This window comes from Pelophylax lessonae (assembly GCF_965119305.1).
Source record: "Pelophylax lessonae genome assembly, chromosome: 1".
In the NCBI taxonomy this organism is placed as follows: Eukaryota; Metazoa; Chordata; class Amphibia; order Anura; family Ranidae; genus Pelophylax; species Pelophylax lessonae.
Window position 1 is genome coordinate 884,508,969 of NC_138768.1, and position 27,914 is coordinate 884,536,882.

The 27,914-nt window shown below is 43.5% G+C and overlaps 1 protein-coding gene across 1 annotated transcript in view; it reads right to left on the reverse strand.

The window, feature by feature from the left end:
* Window positions 1-27,914, reverse strand: part of LOC309548151 (cytosolic phospholipase A2 gamma-like) — a gene marked incomplete at both ends in the record, with an annotated part of 143,212 nt that overhangs the window by 36,239 nt on the left and 79,059 nt on the right. The window contains 3 exons of the mRNA XM_082248113.1: window positions 4,835-4,909; window positions 12,414-12,464; window positions 13,927-13,965. Of these exons, the coding sequence (XP_082104239.1) occupies window positions 4,835-4,909; window positions 12,414-12,464; window positions 13,927-13,965 (165 nt within the window). The remainder of the gene's footprint in view (window positions 1-4,834; window positions 4,910-12,413; window positions 12,465-13,926; window positions 13,966-27,914) is intronic.

Genomic DNA, 27,914 nt, shown 5'->3' on the forward strand with positions numbered 1-27,914 from the left:
TGAGCAGCAAATGGTATCACCTGTGATGTATTTCAGTTTTCTTGCAAACCTGGCCTGTTAGTGTGCCCTGAGGACCGGAGTTGAGAAACACTGTGCTAAACCATGTGTCTGTAGTCAGAGGTATCTTCACACCAACACTGTGTGCCAGAGATATATTCACTTGCCGCTGAACTTGGCCATACAGCTCTGGAATTCCCTTCTGCGAGAAATGTTTCCTGCCTGGGACCTTCCATTGTGGTGTTCCAATGGCCACAAATTTACGGACCTTCTATTGTGGTGTTCCAATGGCCACAAATTTACGAAAGGCCTCCGAGTCCACCAGTTGATATGGCAGTAGTTGGCGGGCTATCAGTTCCGACAAGCCAGCAGTCAAACGTTGGGCAAGAGGTTTATCCGGCGTTATAATTTTTTTACGCTCCAACATTTGGACCACAGAAGCCTGGCTTTTTCCAGAACAACCTGAGGACGGCATCATGGAAGGTGGAGTGGAGGACAATTGCGAGGAGAGAGGAGAAGGAGAAGAGGCTGGACGGTGAGAGCCTGGAGTGTGGCTTTGTGGGTTCTGATGGAGTTGCTCCCACTGGGCTCGGTGATGGGAGTTCAGGTGCCTTCTTAAGGCAGTCGTCCCTAGGTGAGTGTTGGGCTTACCACAACTTATGCGTTGACTGCAAAGGCTGCAGATGGCAACACTGTTGTCAGCAACGGACACATTAAAAAAGCCCACACTGCTGAGCCATGTGGCGGCGTCCTGGGATTGCCAGATGTGACTGTACATGGTTGATGGCTCGCTCCTGATACATTTGCAGTCTGCTTTGTACCTCTTGTTCAATGCATGTTCCGCCTGCCTTTCCTCCCTATCTGCTGGTCTGTCTTTCCATCTGAACTCCCCTCCTCTTCCTCTCTTGTGGCCACCCACGTGACCCACGTGACGTCCATAGACAAGTCATCATCCACGTCACCTTCCCCACCACTAACATTGGAGATCTCGGAGTAGGCAGCAACAGCGGGGACCAACCTCCTTGGGCTGATCTGGGTACTGTCGTGAGACTGCTGAGTGGCGGCTGTTGCTACTTCCTCTTCCTAATCTGATGCCAACAATGGCTGCGCATTGCAAATGTCTTGTGATGGATCGGAAAATAATTCCAGTGACTCAAGCTGTGGTACTGGGGGGCCACAGGTTTATCACACCAGTTCTACAAATAATTGGCCAGTAACTGTTGTCACTGTGTGTAGCAAAGTTAACACAGCAAAAGAGGCCAAATTTTTGCAGGACGAAAATACACTCTTAGAAAAGTATACTGTTAAATAGCACCCCACTTCAATATGTGGTATTGGGGGCCACTGGTCTATCACACCAGTTATAGTACATTAAAAGTGCTTTTGTCACTATTTGTAGTATTGCTGCAGCAACGCTCAGTCACCACACCTGTCACAATGCTGCACAGTGCACAATACAAATCCACTATAATATGCTTTCTATATTACAAAGTATATTATACGTGGATTACACCCCTATATAGTGCACTTCACACCTATACCAAATAAATAGCAGCCCTTAAAATTACTTTTGTGGATGTTAACAGAGCGATTTGTGTCACTGCAGATCTGTCCCTGATGAACACAGCATACCTGTCTCTACACTGAATAGAGACTGTAGTACACCTATACCAAATACCAGCCCTGAAAAGGACTTTTGTGGATCTTAACAGAGCTATTTGTGTCTGGCAATCTGTCCCTGATGCACTCGCCAACCTCTCCCTACACTGACAAAAAGCAGAATGTGAAATGGCCGCCAGGTCAGGTCTATTTATAAGGTAGGGGGCATGTCCATGTGCTAAAATGATTCAATTGGCTGTCCCATTCCACCTGTGTCATGGGTCAAAGTTCTCCCCAATGTAAACCAATTTGGTCACCGCGAACAACGCCATGCGTTTGCAAAATTGGCGGGTAGAGAACAAACAAAATTCGCCGTGAACCGACCACCGGGCGAACCGCAAGGCCATCCCTACTAGGCAGTCCAAGCAACCAATCACCAGCTTGTTAATTGGAAAAGGTAACTTTGGCAGCTCCTACCCCGCCTCATTTAGTTCTTTGCTGACACCCACTGTACGTCAGGCCCTGCTAAGTTGCTCTTTGGGGGTTGAGATTGCGCTGGACTGACTCAATCAGGTATAAATGTGTGCTGGTAGGAACAATTGTCTTCCAAAGATTAGTGCCCAGATTAAAAGAAGGTGGTGGGCCCTATAGGGGCATGTGCTGCTGCCTCAGGGTATGGCCTACTGGTCGATTCTGCATGTGTTAACGAAAGGTGGATGTAGGTTTGGAAAGATGTTTTATTTAGGGTAAAAACAATAAAATAAAGACAACAAGTTTCAGGGAAACAAGGACTTCCCTTTCCTCAGAGCTGTTTAAAAGGTAAAAGGGTACACAGAAACAGATACTGTATCTAAAAAATATATATACAGTATCTCACAAAAGTAAGTACACCTCTCACATTTTTGTATATATTTTATTCTAACTTTTCATGTGACAACACTGAAGAAATGGCACTTTGCTACAATGTAAAGTAGTGAGTGTACGGCTTATATAACAGTGTAAATTTGCTGTCCCTTCAAAATAACTCAACACACAACACAATACTTATTTTTGTGAGATACTGTACATAGACCCTTTAGTCTCTTTTGTATTTAAGTATTTCTAACTGCTTGTTTGCACACGCACAGTTCAACATACAATTGGCACATGCTGAGATAATCTCGGCCCGGCCAATCAAAATGGCGGAAGATCAGAACCCAAGAGAAGCTTGGCCTAAGATATCGGTAGTCAGTGATGAAGCTCCTGGACATCACACCACTGGAGTCTGCTTTAGAATATTTCCTGGTGATCCCCCTATGAAGGTCCTTGTGAAGGTTCTTTCTATAATAGATTGACAACACTCTGTCTTCCAACGGTGCTCCTGTTTTGCACCCTGTCACATGCTCTCACAATAAAGGCTACGGGCAGCTATGCTGAAGCCCATTAGACAGGCATTTTCCATATATGTCACCACCCATAAATCCCCCAGGTAAAATTGTGTGCAAGTGTGAAACAGCAACAAACTCCAGTACCCTATACTTTCCATAGGCACTATTTTAAAAGCTCCTACAGGTCAACATTGTAGAGTTAACTGTGAATAATGTACCTCTAATTATTGCTCTCACTCCTGCATGCACAGAGATATGTGACATGTATTGTGTAGTTGACGATTTTGTGCATATGCACCCCCAATGTTTGCATTTACATTTGTACCTGTGTGTGGGTGTGGAGGGCTTTTAAGTGCGTGGATGTAACTTTAATTTTTTAAACTATTTCTAAATTTTATGATAAACTTTTTTTTCATCACGTGTGGTACAAAAAGTCCCCTATGTGATCCATTTTTTGTTTGCAGGAGTTGTACTGCCTTATCGGCAGCCCTTTGTGAGATCACTACATATTTATGTGAGCACAAAAAAAAATGTGGGGAGCATGCTTGGTTTTGGTTTGATAGTATCACTCTATGATGGGTTTTTGGTCTTATATGTTCATGAGGAACTATTGAACAGAAGGTGTGACAAGCATTGGAGGGAATAGAAGAGAGTTACACTGGATTGTAGTTGAGCCCTAGTGTGATTTGACCCATTATACAAGAGGGGGTCTTACTAACTGGTGAGCTTTTATGATATTGGTGAGAAGATTACTTGAAGAGGATGGTTGGTTAAGGAATTCTGCACACGCTAGCGCTGGGAATATGGACTATAAATGACCAAATATGGCCATGGCTATATTTGGTCAATGTCAGAGGCCATATTTGGACAGTGGTATCACTGCTGTCTCCGCTCCTTACGTTTTTAGGGATTCCTGGCCTTGTAAGTCAATGGTCTTGGTGGTGACAACGGCTGTTGCTATGAATGCCATCTTCGCAACTATCGACAGTGGAAAACTGTCATATATCATATTTAGCTCCTGCTGAACAGTTGACTGGACAGAAAAAGGTTTAGGTGTTCATCCATATGCATGGTCAGCCAAAGTTTGGAATGAACCATTGGCTCATCCCTGGTCTCTACTTACAATCAGGAACCGACAGAACAGGATCCCAATCATGTGACCAATGTAACAGCCAATCACAGTGGTGACATGATCAAGAAGTCCATCCCACCCCCCTCCTTAAGACCTGGTTAAAGGGCAGCACTGGGTGGGGAAGAAGGGGTTAAGAACAATGTAATTTAGTGGAGGTGCAATAAATCCCCTATATCCAGCTTCCTAGAAAAAAAAAGTGTTTCTTTTGCTAAAACTTTTTTTTTTATGGATAGAGACAAGTTTTAATCTTCACTTCCTGTCCCAGACACACAACAGGATTGTCAAGAAGAATCTCCTCCCAGACAGTTGTCGCTGTGGCAGGTGCTCCTATTTGAAAAGTTCTCTTGGTGACAACTTTAAAATGTTGGAATTCTAATGATTTTTTTCTTCTAGTGACAATGGTCATCAGAAGAATCTCCCCAATGGAAACACAGACAGCAAAAAAAAAAAAAAAAACCCAACAGTAGAAATTCTTCCCTACTCTATCCACAGCTAGAGAAAAAGTTTGGGATACAAAGTATGAAAGCATTCAAAGTGACCGACCGCCTTCTTATTTCTGTAATAGACAATTTCATGTATCTCATCAGAATGTCTCACCTTACTGGAACTGGAGATTGGAAATTCAGGGAGGTCATAAACCATCTAGAATTATGGATCCTGTCTGGTAATCAATAATCAGTTTCCGATTTTGATTAGAGAACATTTCTTTGTTACAAAGTCACACATGCGGTACGCTCACCTTTGCATTTGTAGAGGAAATTGTTGGTTGTTCCCCATCTCCACTCCGAAAGACAAAGTAGGATGTTCTCCATCGCTATAGTATCATCATAGACATTTAGAGGAAACAAAAAACATTTTATTAAGCGCAACCTGAACCATTGTCAGACAAGAGCATATTATTGCAATACTAACTTCACGCACAACAGCATTCATGTGCAGAACAGAAAACGTTGTTTTGTTTCATTTCGGATAGATTTGTTATGTCGCTAATTTTATTTTGTTGATTCGTTTTGGAATTCGTTTAATGCAGCTTATTCATTTTCTAATGAATTCCAAATTTTCTGAACAAAAAAAAAAAAAATGACTGTCCGATTTGAATTCTGTGTGAAAAATAGCTGGTTGTTACCGAGTGGGCCAGGAAGCCAGCCGCCGAGTCCTTAACAAATTAAAGAGGTTATAAACCCTCTCTTATAACTTGTACCTATAGGTAAGTCTATGATAAGGCCTATGATAAGGCTTACCTATAGGTACTATAAATGTCTCCTAAACTTGCACCGTTTAGGAGATATTTACTTTTAACGCAGCCAATGACACCATTGGTGCATGCGCTCTGAAGGAACGGCCACCTGTGCAATTCCTTCAGAGCCCTGTGCCATGAACAGCGGCTCCCGCGCGCATGCCAATCAGATTGCCGGAGGACGCGAACCAGTAATCAGGACGGCTGAACATGTCTGACACTTGATGTTTACATGTTAACATCAGTATTTTTTGCTAGAAAATTACTTAGAACTCCCAAAGATTATATATTTTTTTAGCAGAGTCCGTAGAAAATAAAATGGAGATCGTTGCAATACTTTATGTCACATCGTATTTGTGCAGCGGTCTTCACATGCAATTTTTTTGGAAAAAATACACTTTTTTAACCATTTTAGCCCCGGAGGATTTGGCTGCTCAACGACCAGACCCTATTTTGCGATTCAAAACTGCGTAACTTTAACGGACAATTGCGTGGTCGTGCGACACTGTACCCAAACTAAATTGACTTCCTTTTTTTCCCACAAACAGAGCTTTCTTTTATTGGTATTCGATCACCTGTGCAATTTTTATTTTTTGCGCTATAAACAAAAAAAGAGCGACAATTTTGAAAAAATAACAATATTTTTTCACATTTTTTTTATATGAAATTCTCAAAAAAAATGTAAAAATCTAAAATTTTTAACATTTTAGGCCAATTTGTTTCCTGCTACATATTTTTGGTGAAAAAATCAAAATAAGCGTATTTTGATTGGTTTGCACAAAAGTTATAGCGTTTACTAACTACGGGAAAGATTTGTGTCATTTTTTTTTTACTAGGAATAGCGGCGACTTGCGATTTTTTTTTGAGGGACTGCGACATTGCTGCGGACAGATCAGACCCCTAACTGACATTTTTGACATTTTTGGGGGTAACAGTGACATTACTACAGTAATCAGTGCTAAAAATATGCACTGTTACTGTAAAAATGACACTGGCAGGGAAGGTACTGTACTGTACTGGTGATCAAGGGGTTAAATGTATCCCTAGGGGCGTGATTCTAACTGTAGAGGGGCGTGGCTTGTGAAGTAATCACAGAGACATGTGATCTTATATAGCAGGATCACATAGCCTCTGTGATCACTTCAGGGAGAATGACAGATGGCTGTGTTTACATAAGCTGTCTGTCCTTCTCACTCTGCTGCGGGAGATTGTGAGTGGCCGGTGGCCATCGGAGCCATCGATCACACACGCTGGTTCCCTAGCTAACGAGCGGGGGCGGGAGCGCAGCGGTGGTGGAGCGCGCTTGCCCCCTACAGTCTCCTGAGCGAGCGACATAGTACTACGTCACGTTGCCCAGGAGCGCCTGCCTGCAGCAGTAAAACTGCGGTGGGCAGGGCGGAAGTGGTTAAATAAAATATAAGAAAACAGTAAAGTTAGGCCAATGTTTTTCTATAATGTGAAAGATAATGTTATGCTAAGTAAATTGATACCTAACATGTCACGCTTCAAAAGTGAACACGTTAGTGGAATGGCGACAAATATTGGTACTTAAAAATCTCCATAGGCGAATCTTTAAAATTTTCTACAGGTTACCAGTTTAGAGTTACAGAGGAGATCTAGGGCTAGAATTATTGCTCTCGCTCTAACGATTGTGGCAATACCTCACATGTGTGGTTTGAACTAGTGACACATGTGAACACAGCGAACGGGGGAAAAGTTTGTTCGAATAATCAAACTGAATTGAAGTCTATGGGACTTGAATGTCAAAAATCAAAAGTCCTCATCTTAAAGGCTTAAATGTAATTTCTTTCCCAAAAAAAGTGTATTCAATCAGTTACATCAGCATCAGGGGCTTGATAGCTGCTGTTGATCCAGGATGGATTCATTTTAATAAAAGTCAGCTGGTCAACAGAGTCTGTGGACAGACGCACACTTTTGTCTGTTACAAAACCTCCAGAAACACTGAATGTCCATTTAGAAAGCATGCTGGAAGCAGGACAGGCCAGTAGCTCCCTTGAATATTGAGCAAGTTCTGGCCAGTGGTCCATCCTCGTGACCCAGTAACCTAGTGGATGCTCAGTTGAAAAGGTCTCCAAGTCTGCTCTTGCCCCTACATAAGGAGATATGAAGGAGACACTGCTGATGGTTGCTTAAACTTAACAGCCCTTGGTGCTGAGGACTAAAGAATTGGTTAAAGGCATCGGTCAGCCGGCTACCTTCTCCACCGCTCCTCCTTTGGCTGAAAGATGCCTCAGAAACACGTCCAGAGAACTTTAACTTCCCAGTGTCTGGAAAACACGAATTTTTCTTCAAGACATCCCTAAGATGTTTTATCCTCTGCTCCCTTTGAGAAGGCTGGATGAGCTCCCACCCCCACGATGCATAGAGGAAGGAGGCTCCGATTGCTGACTGACACCCACGATCGCTCCCTGCTGAGAGAGAACGGTCAGCTGCTGTAAACACAGCTGACCGTTCTTCTCCCTGGAATAATCACAGAGCTCCTGTGATCCTTCTATATAGGATCACATGTCTCTGTGGTCATTTCACAAGCCACGCCCCCCCCCCAGTTAAAATCACTCCCCTAGGCTCACTTTTAACCCATTATCACCCACAATGTTAACCCCTTCCCTGCCAGTGTCATTATTACTGTAACAGTGCATATTTTTAGTACTGATTACTTTAGTAATGTCACTGGTGCCCCAAAAATGTCAGTTAGGGGTCCGATCTGTCCGCCGCAATTTCGCAGTCCCACTAAAAATCGTAGATCACCGCCATTACTAGTAAAAAACGCTTATTGCAATTTTTTTTTTTTACCAAAAATATGTAGCAGAATACAAATTGGGATAAACTGATAAAGAAATTAGATTTTTTAAATGTTTTTTATTGGGAATGTTACATAGCAGAAAGTGAACAATATTGCTTTTTTTTTTTAAAACTGTCGCTCTTTTTTTTGTTTATAGCGCAAAAAATAAGAACCGCAGAGGTGATCAAATACCACCAAAAGAAAGCTCTATTTGTGGTAAAAAAATGACATCAATTTTAATTGGGTTCAGCATCTCACGACCGCGCAATTGTCAGTTAAAATAATGCAGTGCCATATCGAAAAAAATGGCCTGGTCATTAAGGGGGTAAAATCTTCTGGGGCTGAAGTGGTTAACCTAAAAAGAAAAACGGATCCTGCTCCTTTAAAGCACATTATATACAGCAGGGTGCTTGTGCTGTGTAATTTGGCCCCCTGTAACACCTGAAATATCTGGCTATACCCTCCCCCCTGTAAACTGACCACAGTATATAATGGCTGCTAAGCCCTGACACCATGGTCAGTGTACGTGCCTCCATCCTCTGCAGCCCTCCTCTCTGTCTCCTGTGTCCTCCTCCCCCCACTCTTTGGCTGTCAGCTCTTACAAATCCACCCCCCCTTTCTGCTGCTGAAATACCCCTATAACCTACACACAATCCCCTCTATTATAAAGCCTCATATACGGCAGTGATTGTTCTTTGTTGAAAACGATGCCTATGTCTACCTGAATTCACAGCACTGATCGGCGGATCGAGGATCCCCGGCTGACATCTCGGCTCTCTCCTCCCCTCCTCCCGACTGATGTCAGTGGGGGACGGGGGATCTCGACCCCTCCCACTCTAGCTGTCAGACTGGGAGAGGAGCCTCGAGGGGTCACGTCACCGCTGGTCGGCACTGTGAATTCAGGTAGAAATGGACATAATTTTTACAAAGAATATACACTGCAGCATAGGAGGCTTTATAACAGAGGGGATTGTGTGTAAGTTATAAAGTGGCTAAACAACCACTATAAACTCTTAGAAGTTTGTTTGGTACTCCGATTGGACTTGGGTCTCGGGTTCTTGAGTCCATAGTAGGGAAGGACCTGGGTATGCGAGGAGATTATGAGCTCAATAAGGCTAAAGTTTCTAAAGGGGGCAAAATCATTTGTAAGACCTGTATACCCCTTATGCATTATACATGGTGATTATACCCCCCTTATGTATTTATACATGGTGATCATATCCCCTCTTATGTATTTATACATGGTGATCATATCCCCCCCCCCCCGTATGTATTTATACATTGTGATCATATCCCCCTTATGTATTTATACATGGTGATCATATCCTCCCTTATGTATTTATACAAGGTGATCATGTCCCCCTTAAGTATTTATACATTGTGATTATATCCCCCCTTAAGTATTATACATGGTGATCATATTCCCCCTTATGTATTTATACATGGTGATCATAACCCCTTATGTATTTATACATGGAGATCATATCCCCCCTTATGTATTTATACATGGAGATCATATCCCCCCTTATCTATTTATACATGGAGATCATATCCCCCCCCCGTATGTATTTATACATTGTGATCATATCCCCCTTATGTATTTATACATGGTGATCATATCCTCCCTTATGTATTTATACAAGGTGATCATGTCCCCCTTAAGTATTTATACATTGTGATTATATCCCCCCTTAAGTATTATACATGGTGATCATATTCCCCCTTATGTATTTATACATGGTGATCATAACCCCTTATGTATTTATACATGGAGATCATATCCCCCCTTATGTATTTATACATGGAGATCATATCCCCCCTTATCTATTTATACATGGAGATCATATCTCCCCCTTATGTATTTATACATGGAGATCATACCCCCCTTATATATTTATACATGGAGATCATATCCCCCTTATGTATTTATACATGGTGATTATACCCCCTTATGTATTTATATATGGTGATTATATCCCCCTTATGTATTTATACATGGTGATTATATCCCCCCCTTATGCATTATACATGGTGATCATATCCCCCCTTATGTATTTATACATGGAGATCATACCCCCCTTATGTATTTATACATGGTGATAATATCTCCCCCTTATGTATTTAACATGGTGATCATATCCCCCCCTTATGTATTTATACTTGGTGATCATATCCCCCCCTTATGTATTTATACATGGTGATCATAACCCCACTTATGTATTTATATATGGTGATTATATCCCCCTTATGTATTTATAAATGGTGATTATATCCCCCCTTATGTATTTATACATGGTGATCATATCCCCCCTCATGTATTTATACATGGAGATCATATTCCCCCTTATTTATTTATACATGGTAATTATGTTCCCCCCTTATGTATTTATATATGGTGATTATATCCCCTCTTATGTATTTATACATGGTGATTATATCCCCCCTTATGTATTATACATGGTGATCATATCCCCCCTCATGTATTTATACATGGTGATCATATCCCCCCTCATGTATTTATACATGGAGATCATATTCCCCCCTTATGTAGTTATACATGGTAATTATGTTCCCCCTTATGTATTTATACATGGTGATTATATCCCCCCTTATGTATTTATACATGGTGATTATATCCCCCCCCCCCCTATGTATTATACATGGTGATCTTATCCCCTCTTATGTAGTTATGCATGGTGATCATATCTCCCCTTATGTATTTATACATGGAGATCATATCCCCCCTTATGTATTTATACATGGAGATCATATCCCCCCTTATACATTTATACATGGAGATCATATCCCCCCTTATGTATTTATACATGGAGATCATATCCCCCCTTATGTATTTATACATGGAGATCATATCCCCCCCCTTATGTATTTATACATGGAGATCATTCCCCCCTTATATATTTATACATGGAGATCATATCCCCCCCTTATATATTTATACATGGAGATCATATCCCCCCCTTATGTATTTATACATGGTGATCATATCCCCCCTTATGTATTTATACATGGTGATCATATCCCCCTTATGTATTTATACATGGAGATCATATCCCCCCCCCCTTATATATTTATACATGGAGATCATATCCCCCCTCATGTATTTATACATGGAGATCATATCCCCCTTATGTATTTATACATGTAGATCATACCCCCCCCCTTATATATTTATACATGGTGATTATATCCCCCTTATGTATTATACATGGTGATCATATCCCCCTTATGTATTTATACATGGTGATCATATCCCCCTTATGTATTTATACATGGTGATCATACCCCCCCTTATGTATTTATACATGGAGATCATATCCCCCCCTTATGTATTTATACATGGAGATCATACCCCCCTTATATATTTATACATGGAGATCATACCCCCCCTTATATATTTATACATGGAGATCATTTCCCCCCCTTATGTATTTATACATGGTGATCATATCCCCCCTTATGTATTTATACATGGAGATCATTTCCCCCCCCCTTATGTATTTATACATGGTGATTATATCCCCCCTTATGTATTTATACATGGAGATCATATCCCCTCTTATGTATTTATACATGGAGATCATACCCCCCCTTATATATTTATACATGGAGATCATACCCCCCCTTATATATTTATACATGGAGATCATTTCCCCCCCTTATGTATTTATACATGGTGATTATATCCCCCTTATGTATTTATACATGGTGATCATATCCCCCTTATGTATTTATACATGGTGATCATATCCCCCTTATGTATTTATACATGGAGATCATATCCCCCCTTATGTATTTATACATGGTGATTATATCCCCCTTATGTATTTATACATGGAGATCATATCCCCCTTATGTATTTATACATGGGGATCATATCCCCCCTTATGTATTTATACATGGAGATCATATCCCCCCTTATGTATTTATACATGGAGATCATATCCCCCCTTATGTATTTATACATGGAGATCATATCCCCCCTTATGTATTTATACATGGTGATCATATCCCCCCTTATGTATTTATACATGGAGATCATATCCCCCCTTATGTATTTATACACGGTGATCATATCCCCCTTTATGTGTTATACTTGGTGATGTAAGGGGGGGCGGTGATGGGGTTTTTTTCAGGCTGCAAATATTTGTAAAATATAAGATGTGACCCCTGTACTGAAAATGTGGAGACCCCGTTCTAGATAACACAATGACAATAATATTACCTCTTCTTATAAATCAGCCCCCCTCCATCACATACCTTTAAAATAATCCAAGAAGGATTTATGAAGTTTGGGGTCAGTCAGAATTTCTGTATAAAGCAAAAGAAAATGTCATCAGTATCACCCCAAATGTCACATATACAGAGGTATAAAAGGCAGATTTCTGTGGAAATGTATTTCAGAATGGATGGAAGATTTATGAAACGTCATATGAAGAATGATGGAATGTTCTATACTGTTACATTGTAACTTGTCACCTTAGACAATGTCCCCAATGTTTAGTAGATGAGTGCCTGACATCATTCCTGTAATGCTAAAAACTTCATGAAATGTGATTGTAGTTCCGTCTCTTCTTCTCCATCATGAGGTTTATTTACCAGGATGAAAATATGGAACATTATGTAGAATATATCTAAAAGATTTATATCTAATGTAGCTGTGATAACAATGTTAAAGGATAGGTCCACCTTTGTATGAGATGTATGGGATGTAGGGGATGTACGAGATGTAGGGGATGTACGAGATGTAGGGGATGTACGAGATGTACGGGATGTACGGGATGTACGAGATGTACGGGATGTACAGGATGTATGGGATGTATGGGATGTACGGGATGTAGGGGATGTATGGGATGTAGGGGATGTACGGGATGTAGGGGATATATGGGATGTACGAGATGTACGGGATGTACGGGATGTACGGGATGTACAGGATTTACGGGATGTATGGGATGTACAGGATTTATGGGATGTAGGGGATGTATGGGATGTAGGGGATGTATGGGATGTATGGGATGTATGGGATGTACGAGATGTACGGGATGTATGGGATGTATGGTATGTATGGGATTTACAGGATGTAGGGGATGTATGGGATGTACGGGATATATGGGATTTAGGGGATGTATGGGATGTACGAGATGCACGGGATATAGAGGATACATCCCATACATCCCATACATCTCTTACATCTCGTACATCTCATATATCCCATACATCCCGTACATCCCATACATCCCGTACATCCCCTACATCCCATACAACTCATACATCTCGTACATCCCGTACATCCCCTACATCCCGTAGCTCCCCTACATCCTGTACCTCCCGTACATCAGGGAGGACAAGGCAAAGGTCGGGGCAACAAGCAGAAAGGGATGGTCAGGAGAACTAGCCAAATTCAGTACATGGAGATCAGACGTAGAGCACACAGCAAGAAACACTCAGGGAAGTCTTCACACAATTGTTGCTTAGGCAAAGCTGGCTTGCAGTGTGAGGGTTAATATAGTGTTTCCTGTTAGAGGCTGGGGTGGAGTCATGCTGAGAGAAGATTACTTATTCCAGGACTGAAATGGATGAATAATCTTCCTAAACATCACAGGAGTATATTTGGTGTTGTAATATTTGATTGCCAATTATTGGCAATCTAGAATTCTATTTCATCCCCCATATCCCATCCCCGGATTACCACTTTGTTGAGATCTCTCTGTGATCTGTCTCTGGTTCTCTTAGATAGATCTTCACAACCAACTAGATTTATACAAATACCTACCTAGTTTCTTTTCCAGGCTTAGCTTCTCGTGTGACTCATCTGCATAAAGTGAAACACACAGATAACATGTACAAAATAAATATCTCTTCCTTTATAGAAGTGCAGTTCAGATTTCACTGAAACCTTTTTAAAAATCATATAATCAAGTATTACTAATTATCATTATTATTCATATTATTATTACTTATTAATACAAAATACTTATTGTCAGTTAAGGTAGGTTACTGTTTAGTCTATCTATCTATCTATCTATCTATCTATCTATCTATCTATCTATCTATCTATCTATCTATCTATCTATCTATCTATCTATCTATCTATCTATCTATCTATCTATCTATCTATCTATCTATCTATCTATCTATCTATCTATCTATCTATCTATCTATCTATCTATCTATCTATCTATCTATCTATCTATCTATCTATCTATCGTGACAGGGCTGCAACGTGACATGGTGTCAGAAGGGGTATATATCACACAAGGTTCTCACTGATACAGTCTTAGGGGGCTCAGGGTGTCTATTCGTAGTGGAGGACGCTGGTTTCAATATTTTATCCAGGATTGGCAATTCCTGGATTGGGTTCTGGAGTCCAGAGACTTTGAATAGTCTGGGATGAAGCCTCTTACCCTCTGCCCGCATCCTCCACCAATTACCAAAAGGGCCGTGGTCTGACACTACGCTTGTCACAATGATGATAATGATTATTATTATTTCTATTCTTCTCTTCTTCATATGTATACAATGTATATTTTTCTCCATTTAAGGGAGAAAGTGAGTTCAATGGCAGGTTTTTCTGTATAATCAATGTGATGGCCAATCACAGGCTATAGAGTAACTGCTCACAAGATTGAGATCTGGTCCCTCCACCTCCTGATCACTAGTACAAGACAAATCAGAAACTTCTTGTTTAGTAGATGTCAAAGAATTCAACCATCCAACAGTTTGATCTCACAGACCTTATAGATGAGCTCCTTGGTCTGCAACCTGGTGTAGCCATTATGAGGAGATCACCCATAGCCTGTCGTTAGCTATCACAGTGATGTATGTAATGGAGATATGGGCCTACAATGATTTTTACTCTCATACACATCGTAATAATGAAATGTTGTATTCCCAAGAAGCACTAGTTGGACATTAACTGGAGTTCTTTGACGAGGCAATTTACCATCTGTTCTGTCACCATAAAACCCTCTTAAAGGGTTTCTAATGAAAGTAAGCCCTGGACTCATTGTCATTTCTAACACCTCCTAGGAAGTATTGTAATAGATCTTCCTGTGGGAATTGAAAGTAAGCACAGCTGGACATGATTGTCATAAAGGCCAGCTGGTGACCTACGGCTGACCAGTAGTCTAAGAACCTGACCACAGTCAACAACGCCATCCATTGAATGAAAATAGCAAATACTTAAGATTACTGAAATCTATTGAAAAGATGTGTCTCTACCTGGATGGATGGGAGAAGGGGGAGGCCCTTTGCAAGTGTATATAACATCAGTACACAGACCTCAGACTCTCAATCTCTGGGCACAATGGGAACGTAAGGATGTATGTGTAACGTAATTCCATTATTTCTTTATCTGTAACTTTCTCTTTCTGTAATTGTCTCTGTCCATTGGCAACATTCTGTATTTTTAATGTCCACCAACACTGCTTTTGAAGTTATGTCAGCTTCTTATATTTTATTTAAGTAACAGCAAACATTTCTTTCTGTGTAAATAATTTTTTTTTTTTTTTTTTTTTTTTTTTTTTTAGCATCGTTTTTATTATTTATTAACTTTAATGGTAATTTCCGCATCAAGATTGGCTAGATTCTGAAATAAAAAAAAAAATGATCCTTTGACAAAGCCTATTGAATTAAGCTTACGGCATATATTTGGATCCCCGGTCCAAGCTCTTGTTGTTCAGTAAATAACTTTACCTTTTATCATACTAAAGACTCCTAAAAAGCAGTTTTCTGCCTCATCATTACCGGAATCTCCACAACTGGAAAAAAAAACCCACGCCAAAATGTTTAAAAAAAAAAAACGGTGTAGGACCGCCCCCCCCCCCCCCAAAACCCATACCAGACCCTTATACAGGCATGCAGGATAAAGGTGCCCTACCTCTCTGAACTATACCAGGCCACATGCCCTAACCATGGGGGTGGGTGCTTTGGAGCAGGGGGGGCTCTGTCACCTCCACCCAAAGCACCTTGTCCCCATGTTGATGGGGACAAGGGCCTCTTCCCGACAATCCTGGGCTGTGGTTTTCGGGGTCTGTGGATGGGGGGTTTATCAGAATCTGGAAGCCCCCTTTACCAAGTGGGCCCCCAAATCCTGCCCCTCCATGTAAATGCGTATTGGGTACATAGTACCCCTACCCATTCACCAAAAAAGTGTACAAAAGTAATAAACACATAAAACAGTTTTTGACAAATCCTTTATTAAAAAAAATAAAAACGTGACATCAGAAGGGGGCAGTGCCACCGGGTGGTGTAGTCAGGTTTCCCCGCCCCATGCCTATGTAAGCGATGACAAAGCACGGAGTGGGCCTACGGCGCAAGGCCTCCCAGGAGGTAAGAGTGTTTTTCACTTTTTTTATTTTTCGGGTCAGCGGGCCGCGTGAATGGTGATGGATTTGCATTTGGGGACACTATTTTTTATTTTTTAACAAAAGACTGGTCAAAAACTTGTCTCTTACATAGTGAGGTTGAAAAAAGACATCAGTCCATCCAGTTCAACCCATAATGTGTGTGTGTGTGTGTGTGTGTGTATGTTTGTGGGTGTGTGGGTGTGGAGTGTGTGGGTGTGTATGTTTGTGGGTGTGTATGTTTGTGTGTGTGTATGTGTGTGTGTGTGTGTGTGGGTGTGTATGTTTGTGGGTGTGTATGTTTGTGGGTGTGTATGTTTGTGTGTGTGTATGTGTGTGTGTGTGTGTGGGTGTCTTTAAGGTGCCCATCTAATAGTTTTTCGAAACTATCGATGCTCAAATTCCACATCCTTACCGCTCTGACAGTAAAGAACCCCTTACGTAGTTTAAGGTTAAACCGTTTTCTAGTTTTTGTGAGTGGCCACGTGTTTTATTGAATTCTCTTTCTTTGAATAGTTTGTTCCCTATGCTAGGGTCACCATTACAGTATTTGTACATTGATATCATATCCCCCCTCAATCGTCTCTTCTCCAGAGAGAATAAGTTCAGTGCTTGTAGTCTTTCCTCATAGCTGATGTCCTCCATTCCCCTAATTATTTTTGTTGCCCTTCTCTGGACTCTTTCCAGTTCCAGCACATCCTTCCTGAGGACCGGTGCCCAGAACTGGACAGCATACTCCAGATGTGGCCAGACCAGAGTCTTGTAGAGCGGGAGAATAATCTTTTTATTCCTCAATAGGCTTCCAATAGGCTTCCTCCTGTCTCCGTGGAAGCCTATTGAGGAGAAACGCCACGTCAGAAGTAGGAGGAGTCGCGCCTCCACTCTACACACCGCTGGTATTGTACTGCAGACAATACGCGGATATCGATCGTTACAGGCACTTTCTTTGAAGATTGTTGTAAGTGTATTTCACCTTTTACAATACATTTTACTTGGGGATAATGCACTATTTGTGGCCTCCCTTGCTTTTCTCTCATATGTGGAATTGCTGTGAATGGTAAACCGAGTGCAAGTGCCAGGAGAAACTTTGCCATCACTTCAAGTACAGGGAGAAAGGAATGATTTGAAACGCTCTTCTTTCCTTTATATCTGGTAAGGAGCCACCTGGTTACTTGGTGAAGGGATTATTGATTCACCCTGATTTTTCGAGGTGTTATCGGAAGTTTTTTTGAAACGATTATCATATATGCCCTTTTTTATCTTTCACTCCGTTAAGAAGCACATTCAAAAGGTGGTGGGAAACTGTCATACTTTATCGGAATCACTTCATCACCAGTTTGTGTTCATCTAAATTTCTACATCACTATTCTCCAAGAGATTGGATTTTGTTCAGCACTTGTTTTTGGACACTAATATTTGCTGTCATTTTTGTTCAGCACTTGTATGAACACACACATTTTTTGATTAGCAATTGTATTCACTAAGTGGATAACACATTGATTGTTTTGTTTATATGTATATGTTTTATCATTATTTATGTAAACATCATAACACATTGTAGCGCACCAATTTATTTTCACAACATTTATTTCCACACATTGGATCTTGGTAGCAGCACATCAACATTATCAGCACACTTTTTTTCATTTTAATTATTTTTTTTGTCAATGCCTAAAGAACCTCCAGCCACAGAATACGACATTCTTAGCTGTCAGGTAAACCCATGTGGGCTAATTTTTGGGGCCTGTACTGCCCGACACTTCTGTATCCTGTCAAAAACTAATTTTTCAGATTGGAATTGAAAATCAATGGGTCTGTAAAGGTTCCGCCAAATTGTGGAATGTATGCGGACCCATTTTACAGATGTGTGAATGGACCCTATATGTATTTGACAATGTATTTACCAGCTGCTGTCAGTTCTGGCTGATTTAGGAAAAAAAATACATTTTGTTGCTGTTAAAAAAATAAATAAAAATTTTTAGGGCAGCTTTTCCAATAGCAATACTTCTGTTATGACATTGTCCATGTGCTGGGACTATTTGTGCACAGCTAGTAAGTCTTTTGTGGCTGCAAATATGACCTAAAAGTTTTCAAAGTTTGCCTCCCATTAAAGTCAATGGGGCCCGCGGCGAACTTGCCGTTCGCGGACATTTGAGAAAATATGCGGCTTACATTCGCGAACCGCCGATGTTCGTCCATCACTAATCACCAATGGTCTGGCTATCAAGAACCCTTGGGTGCAAGCCATCTGGACATGGTGATTTATTATTATTTATTTCAGGGTCTTATATAGCGCTGTCAATTTACGCAGCATTTTACATATACATTACACATTCACATCAGTCCCTGCCCTCAAGGAGCTTACAATCTAAGGTCCTTAACTCACATTCATACATACATAGTAGGGCCAGTTTTTATACAGGATCCAACTAACCTACCAGCATGTCTTTGGAGTGTAGGAGGAAACCGGAGTACCTGGAGGAAACCCAAGCAGGCACAGGGAGAACATGCAAACTCCAGGCAGATAGTGTCGTGGTTAGGATTTGAACCAGTGACCCTCTTGCTGCTAGGTGAAAGTGCTAACCACTACACCACTGTGCCGTTATTCAAGTTTAGCTCTAAGTTTATCTTCTGTTAGTCATGGGGGTACTTCCTGAGGTGTATTATTTATTTTACCATTACAAGCTGGGTTAGTGTAGCCCTCAATTCTTCTATGAAAACTGAAGAGAAGAATTTATTTAGCACTTTCGCCTTCTCTCTGTCCTCTGTGGCCAGATTCCCTTCATTGTCTTTTATGGGGCCAATGTGTTCTGGCCTCACTTTCTTACTATTCATATACTTAAAGAATTTGTTGTTTTTTTTTTTACTCTCTTCTGCTATGTCTCTCGTGTTCTATTTTAGCCGCTTTGATTTCACCTTTACATTTCTTATTACACTCTTTGTAATGTTGGAACGCTGTCAATGACACCTCAGTATTTTTTTAAGGCATTTTCTTTAGTATTAATATGGCTTTTTATGTTGGAGTTTAGCCACCCAGGGGTTTATTTTTGCTCTTTTAAACATATTCCTTTTTAGAATGCACTGGCCAATCCCTTTATTTAGCATGTTCTTGAAGCACTCCCATTTTTCCTCCGTGTTCTTTGTTCCCAGGGTTCTATCCCATTTTATATTGTCTAGCAGCGAGCGCAGTTTAGGGAAGTTGGCTCTTTTGAAATTCAGTGTCCTTATATTACCCTTGTGTTTCCTATTACTATTATACTGAAACTTATTGACCTATGGTCACTGTTTCCTAAGTTGCCCCGTATTTCTATATCCGTGAGCAGGTCTGTATTGTTGGTAACCATTAGGTTTAGTACCGCATTGTTTCTTGTCGGTGCATTCACCATCTGACCCATGAAATTGTCCTGCAAAACATTTAGGAACTGCCTAGCCTTGGCTGAGTGCGCGGTTCCTTCTGCCCAGTCTATATCTGGATAATTAAAGTCCACTCTACTTTCTCACACTTTACAACACTCGCGTTCTCACACTCGTGTACTCAGACTCAGTTACTCAAGCGCTCAAACTTGGGTACTCATACTCCGGTACTCACACTTGGATACTCACGCTCAGGTACTCAGATACTCACACTCAGGTACTCACACTCAACCACACAGGTACTCCCACTCAGTTACTCACACAGGTACTCCCACTCGGGTACTCACACTGAGGTACTCAGGTACTCACACTCAGATACTCAGGCATTCACACTCAGATACTCAGACACTCACACTCAGATACTTAGGTACTCACACTCAGATACTCAGGTACTCGCACTCAGATTCTCAGGTACTCCCACTCAATTACTCCCACTCAGGTACTCACGCTCAGATACTTCCACACAGGTACTCCCACTTGGGTACTCCCACTCAGGTACCCGATCAAAGTAGTCTCCTCTCACTCTTCCAACACTGAACTCTTCCACGCTGACTCCACTGACAGTTCTCCCACCTTCTCCGCTCCGTACAACACAGAAAAGCACCACCTGCTGCCTGCTGCAAAAAACATATATTATGTTTATTACTTTTGTACACGTTTCTGGTAAATAGGTAGGGGTACTATTTACCCAATACCCATTTACATAAGGAGGGGGCCAGGATCCGGTGGCCCCCTTGTTAAAGGGGCTTCCAGATTCCGATAAGCCCCCACCCGCAGACCCCTACAACCACAGCCCAGGGTTGTTGGGAAAAGGCCCTCTTGTTCAAATAAACATTGGGTCAAGGTGCTTTGGAGTGGAGGGGCAGTTTGGACTGGGGGGACCCTACACCCGTTGTTTTATTTTTTTTTTTTCATCTGTATTGCCGGGAGCTGACAATACATTGCAGCCGCAAGCAAGTTTGAATTACATTTTTTCCTTTAGAAATGTCAGTATTGCTGCAGCAGGTTCCATACATCATACAGATGCGCTACTTTATAGGCACATTCAGGGGACCCCCCAGGCACAATATTTGAAGGGATTTTTCATTTTAATTTTTTAATTTTAAGCATTTTTAAAATCACTGCTCCTCTAAAAACATTTTAAAAACATTTATTTGCATTGATGCATGTCCCCCAGGGCAGTACCCGGACCCCCATACACTTTTTATGGCAATAATTTACATATAAGCCTTTAAAATGAGGACTTTTGCATGTCAACGCTTAGTATTCTTGAAATATAAAACCTAATAAACATTTATTGAAGTAAAAAAATATATTTGTATCAGTCTGTTTTATGCAGGATTAGTCCATAGGGTACAATATTGAGTTGGCCCACCCTTTACAGCTATAACAGCTTCAACTCTTCTGGGAAGGCTGTCCACAAGGTTTAGGAGTGTGTCTATGGGAATGTTTGACCATTCTTCCAGAAGTGCATTTGTGATGTCAGGCACTGATGTTGGACGAGAAGGCCTGGCTCGCAGTCTCCACTCCAATTCATACCAAAGGTGTTCTATCGGGTTGAGGTCAGGACCAGTCAAGTTCCTCCACACCAAACTCGCTCATCCATGTCTTTATGGACCTTGCTTTGTGCACTGGTCCAAATTATTTGGTGGAGGGGGGATTATGGAGTGGGGTTGTTTTTAAGGGGTTGGGCTTGGCCCCTTAGTTCCAGTGAATGGAACTCTTAAGGCAAACAGTTTGGGGATGGCCCCTTCCTATTCCAACATGATTGTGCACCAGTTCACAAAGCAAGGTCCTGCTTTGTACTGCGAGACAGACCTTCTCATGCATAGACACACTCCTAAACCTTGTGGACGGCCTTCCCAGAAGAGTTGAAGCTGTTATAGCTGCAAAGGGTGGGCCAACTCAATATTGATCCCTATGGACTAAGACTGGGATGCCATTAAAGTTCATGTGCGTGTAAAGGCGTCCCGATACTTTTGGCAATATAGTGTATTTCAGAAACTATACTGGACTTTTTGTCCACTAGATGGAGCTGATGATACAGAAATTATTCTATTACAAAACACATAGTGACATTTTGTTCAGCTTGTACAAATGATTTTGACATTCCTCTAATGAATGTTTTATAAAAATGTTTTATAAATAGACACCTGAGTAGTTTTACTCACACATGCCAAAGTTCCAATTTTCAGGTGTGTTTGTACTAGGGATTGACCGATATGTTTTTTTCAGGGCCGATACCGATATTTTGGTCACAACATATCGGTATCGGCCGATATGGGCCGATATGTTGTACATTTAAAGTTTTGAAAAATAAAGACAATTTTTGACTCAAATCTGGTACTGAACATGTTAATTTTGTTTAATGCGTAATGGCTGGATTGCTGGCACCCTGTGGTGGGTTTGCTTGCTGGCTGGCACCCTGTGGTGGGTGGCTGGCTGGCACCCTGTGGTGCATGGCTGTTTGGCACATTGTGGTGGGTGGGTGGCTGGCTGGCACCCTGTGGTGGGTGGCTGTCTGGCACAGGGGCTGTGGGCATACCTCCCAACAGTCCCGGATTGGGCGGGACTGTCCCGCATTTATACCTCTGTCCCGCTGTACAAGGGCTTTGTCCCGCATCACTCCATTTCTTAATTACATTGTAACTTCCAGTACAAGTGTGAACATCGAGCAGAACCAGGGATTGGCGAGTAAACCCGCTGAGTGTGCGCTCTCTGAGGCTGCAGAGAGTGAAGCTGTCAAATTCAAGCTGTGATGTCAGGTATGGGCGGGACTGCTACCCAGACCCGCCCAGGGGAGAGGCAAGCTGCAGGCTGTCAGTGTTTCTCTCGCTTGCCCCCCCCCCCTTTCTCCTGTCGGCAGTGCGGGAGAAGATAGAGCGGCTCGCGCAAGCTTTCTGTCCACTCCTATTCCCTCCCAATTGGCCACAGCGGAGGATCAATCAGAAGAGCCACATGCAGCATTTTGGAAAGGGCTCCACCCCTCTTTACTTGGCTCCTCCCCTCCCCCTGCAAGCCCGTAGTGTGTCCGGTGTCTGGAGCTATGCCCTGTTGTGTCCCCTCTCTGGAGCCTGACACCAAGTCACGCAGGAGGTGACATGCAGAGCTATACACAAGGCTCCACCCCTCTGCACTCGGCTCCTCCCTCAGGAGCCTGTAGTGTGCCTGATGTCTGCAGCTGTCCCCTGCCTTGTCCCCTCTCTGGAGCCCAACACAAGTAAGTGTCTCCAGACAGGGAAGGTACTGTAATGTTACTCAAGACTGTAGTGTGTGATCAGGATGGAGAGGTATCTGGAGGTGTGATCACAGTGTGGGGGGGGGGGTGATTGGGGGGTGTGATAAAAGCAGGGGGGTGATTGGGGGGTGTGATCAGAGTGGGGGGGGGGGTAATTGGGGTGGTTGATCAGAGTGGGGGGTAATTGGGGGTATGATCAAAGTGGGGGGTAATTGGGGGTATGATCAAAGGGGGGGGGGTAATTGGGGGGTGTGATCAAAGTGGGGGTAATTGGGGGGGTGATCAGAGTGGGGGGTAATTGGGGGGTATGATCAAAGTGGGGGGTATTGGGGGTGTGATCAGAGTGGGGGGGATGATTGGGGGGTGTGATCAGAGTGGGGGGGGGTAACTGGGGGGGGGGGGTTATCAGAGTGTGGGGGGGTAATTGGGGGGTGTGATCAGAGTGGGGGGTAATTGGGGGTATGATCAAAGTGGGGGGTAATTGGGGGGTATGGTCAAAGTGGGGGTAATTGGGGGGGGGGGTGATCAGAGTGGGGGGTAATTGGGGGGTATGATCAAAGTGGGGGGTATTGGGGGTGTGATCAGAGTGGGGGGATGATTGGGGGGTGTGATCAGAGTGGGGGGGTAACTGGGGGGGTTATCAGAGTGTGGGGGGGTAATTGGGGGGTGTGATCAGAGTGGGGGGTAAATGCATAACTCCCAACCATCCCGGAATCCGCGGGACTGTCCCGCAATTTGAAGGGGTTCCTGGGGTCCCATGGAGCTGGGCTGAAGTCCCGGAAAATCTGGCCGCCGGTGTCCTGTCAGATAATGTCTCCGATAATGCCTCCCGTCCATCTCTGTTACCCGCCCCCTCCTCCTCCCAGCTCCGCCCTCGTCTTCAGCTCCCGATCAGAAGGATGGACCCGGGGTGCAGAGCAGTGCGCCTTGAGTCCACCCATTGTGTGACAATAGCGAATGAAAATTCGCTATTGTCACACAGATCCTCCTCCTGGCCAATCAGGAAGCGGGTCTTCTTGATTGGCCAAAAGGCAAAACCATGCCATTGGCCGAGGAGGAGGCAGAAGGACTCGAGGAGACGCCGGTGACTGAGGAGAAGCCGCTGCAGGTAAGTGCACCGGTCTCGGGTGGGGGGGCACGGCACGCTGGTCATTCTGCATTAAGGGATCACGCTGGTCATTCTGCATTAAGGGGTCACGCTGGTCATTCTGCATTAAGGGGTCACGCTGGTCATTCTGCATTAAGGGGCCATGCTGGTCATTCTGCATTAACCACTTAAGCCCCAGAAGATTTTACCCCCTTCCTGACCAGGGGGTTTTTTGCGATTTTTTTACTGCGTGAATTTGACGGACAATTGCGCGGTCGTGCGACGCTGTACCTAAACGAATTTGACGTCCTTTTTTTCCCACAAACAGAGATTTCTTTTGGTGGTATTTGATCACCTGTGCGATTTTTTGATCATGCGCTATAAACAAAAAAAGAGCTTAATTTTTGCAAAAATAACAATATTTTTCATTTTTTTTTATATGAAATTCCCCCCCAAAAAAATGTAAAAATCAAAATTTTTTAACATTTTCGGCCAAATTGTTTTACACTACATATGTTTGGTAAAAAAAAATCGCAAAAAGCGTATTTTGATTGGTTTGCGCAAAAGTTATCGCGTTTACTAACAAAGGGAAAGATTTTTGTCATTTTTGGTGTTTTTTTTAATGAGTAATGGCGGCGATCTGCGATTTTTTTGCGGTACTGCGACATTGCGGCGGACAGATCGGTCCCTTGACTGACATTTTTGACACTTTTGGGGGTACCAGTGACATTACTGCAGTAATCAGTGCTATCTATATGCACTGTTACTGCAAAAATGACACTGGCAGGGAAGGGGTTAACTGTATTGGACAGGGAGGGGTTAAGTGTGTCCTAGGGGTGTGATTCTAACTGTAGGGGGACAGATCTCCTAGTGTAAAAACAAAGATCAACGGTTCTACATAGTAGAACCGTCTGATCTTCATTTTTACACAGGGGAGAATGACAGGCGGCTTGATTACATAAGCCGCTCTATCTTTCTCCCGCTGTACCGGCGATCGTAGTGTGACCGGTGGACATCAGGTCCGCCGGTCACACACCCACACTCCTTTGTGAACGAGCAGAGGCGGGCGCGCACTCGCCCGCTATTGGCTCTAAAAGGAGTGACAGGTGAGCGACGTAGACCTACGTCACTCTGCCTGGCCGGGGCTGACTGCCGCAGTAAATATACTGTGAGCAGTCGGCAACTGGTTAAGGGGTCACGCTGGTCATTCTGCATTAAGGGGTCACGCTGGTCATTCTGCGTTAAGGGGTCATGCTGGTCATTCTGCATTAAGGGCTCACGCTGGTCATTCTGCATTGAAAGGGGGCACGCTGGCCATTCTGCATTGAAAGGGGTCATGCTGGTCACTCTGCATTGAAAGGGGGCACGCTGGTCTCTCTGCATTGAAAGGGGGCAAGATGATCTCTCTGCATTGAAGGGGGGCACGGCATGCTGGTCATTCTGCATTGAAAGGGGGCACGCTGGTCATTCTGCTTTGAAAGGGGCACGCTGGTCTGTATGCATTGAAGGGGACACGCTGGTCATTCTGCATTGAAGGGGGCACGCTGGTCATTCTGCATTGAAGGGGGCACGCTGGTCTCTCTGCATTGAAAGGGGTCACGCTGGTCTCTCTGTATTGAAAGGGGGCACGCTGGTCACTCTGCATTGAAGGGGGCACGCTGGTCTCTCTGTATTGAAGGGGGCACGCTGGTCACTCTGCATTGAAGGGGGCACACTCTACCTTGATTACTGAAGGCCCCTTTCACACTTTTGTGACCTCAAAGTCACGCAATTTTTTACAGCGTTTTTTGCCGCAAAGCAATGCCTATTACATTTTTCTGTTTGCGCCCCCCAAAAGGGGGCATTTGGGGTGGATGGAGCTGGGGTGGGCATTTGGGGTGGATGGGGGGGTGTATGGAGCTGGGTGGGCATTTGGGGTGTATAGAGCTGGGGGGGTGGATGGTGCAGAGTCTGACCCCTGCATTCTGTACATTACATACTCCTGTCTCCTGCATTCTGTACATTACGTACTCCTGCACTATATACAGAATACTGTACATTATATACTTCTCACCAAAGTCTTCATTGTCTCAACAGTTTCTGGTTGCTATGCAGTCTCTGACTATTTTAATGAAGTTCTTCTTTAAGGTAGGCTGAGCAACCAAAGCAGTACTAGGTAGTACTAGGAAGTCTGGGTTTTGTTTACCCTATCCCTTAAGCCCCTCCCACTGCTAAGCAATTGGCCACGCCCACAATTTGCCGCACCGTAGGTTTTGTTTCTCTGTCTGAGGGAAGTGTCCCTCATTGCGAAGTTAAAAAGTTGGGAGGTATGGCTGTGGGCGGCTGGCATGTACAGGGCTTGTGGATGGCTGGTACAGGGCCTGTGGGTGGCTGGCTGTCTGGCACCCTGTCTGTGGGTGGCTGGCTGTCTGGCACCCTGTGGTGGGTGGCTGGCTGTCTGGCACACCGTGGTGGGTGGCTGGCTGGCTGGCACCCTGTGGTGGGTGGCTGTCTGGCACAGGGGCTGTGGGTGGCTGGCATGTACAGGGCCTGTGGGTGGCTGGCTGTCTGGCACCCTGTCTGTGGGTGGCTGGCTGTCTGGCACCCTGTCTGTGAGTGGCTGGCTGTCTGGAACCCTGTGGTGGGTGGCTGACTGTCTGGTACCCTGTGGTAGGTGGCTGGCTGGCTGTCTGGCACAGGGGCTGTGGGTGGCTAGCTGGTACAGGGCCTGTGGGTGGCTGGTACAGGGCCTGTGGGTGGCTGGCTAGCTGGTACAGTGCCTGTGGGTGGCTGGCACAGGGCCTGTGGGTGGCTGGTACAGGGCCTGTGGGTGGCTGGCTGGCTGGCTGATACAGGGCCTGTGGGTGGCTGGTACAGTGCCTGTGGCTAGCTGGTACAGTGCCTGTGGGTGACTGACTGGCTGGTACAGGGCCTGTGGGTGGCTGGCTGGCTCGCTGGTACAGAGCCTGTGGGTGGCTGGCTGGTACAGGGCCTGTGGATGTGGGTGGCTGGCTGGCACCGGGCTGCTGTGGGTGGGTGTATGGCTGTGATACATTCCTGCGAGACTAGTCCCGACTGCAGATGAGGATGTCCAAGGTGAGGGAGGTGGCCTAAGAAGGCAGAATGATGTCAGAAAAACATCGGCAATATCAGCCAGTTCAGGGGCCGATACCGATATTTCAGGGAAAGTGCATATCAGGCCCCGATATATCGGCCTTGTCGATAATCGGTCTATCCCTAGTTTGTACCATGTTAGAATCATTTTTTTACGTAAGTCATGAGTCAGTTCAGAGTTCAGAACAATAAAATATAAAAACATTGTATTTGCATTGTAAAGGAAATCGGATCACCTTTCTTATGCTGCTATCACAGGAAATGGCGGAGGTTGCCCTGTTGAGACCCAGGATAGTAATTTTTTGTGAATCATTTCCAAGTTTCTACACAGCCTTTCAAGCCGTAATAAACCCAAAAATAAAAACGTCATATATTGCAGATTACCAATCCTTGGATGTGATGGCTGCATTCATTTTCTTTTTTTTTTTTTAATGGGGAAAATAAAGGAAAAGGAAAACGAATGCAGCCACCACATCTAAGGACTGGTAAGCTGCAAGATATTGACATTTTTATTTTTTGTTTATTACAGCTTTAACCCTTTCACCACCACTGATGTATGTCAGATGGGGGGTGGGGGGGGGGGG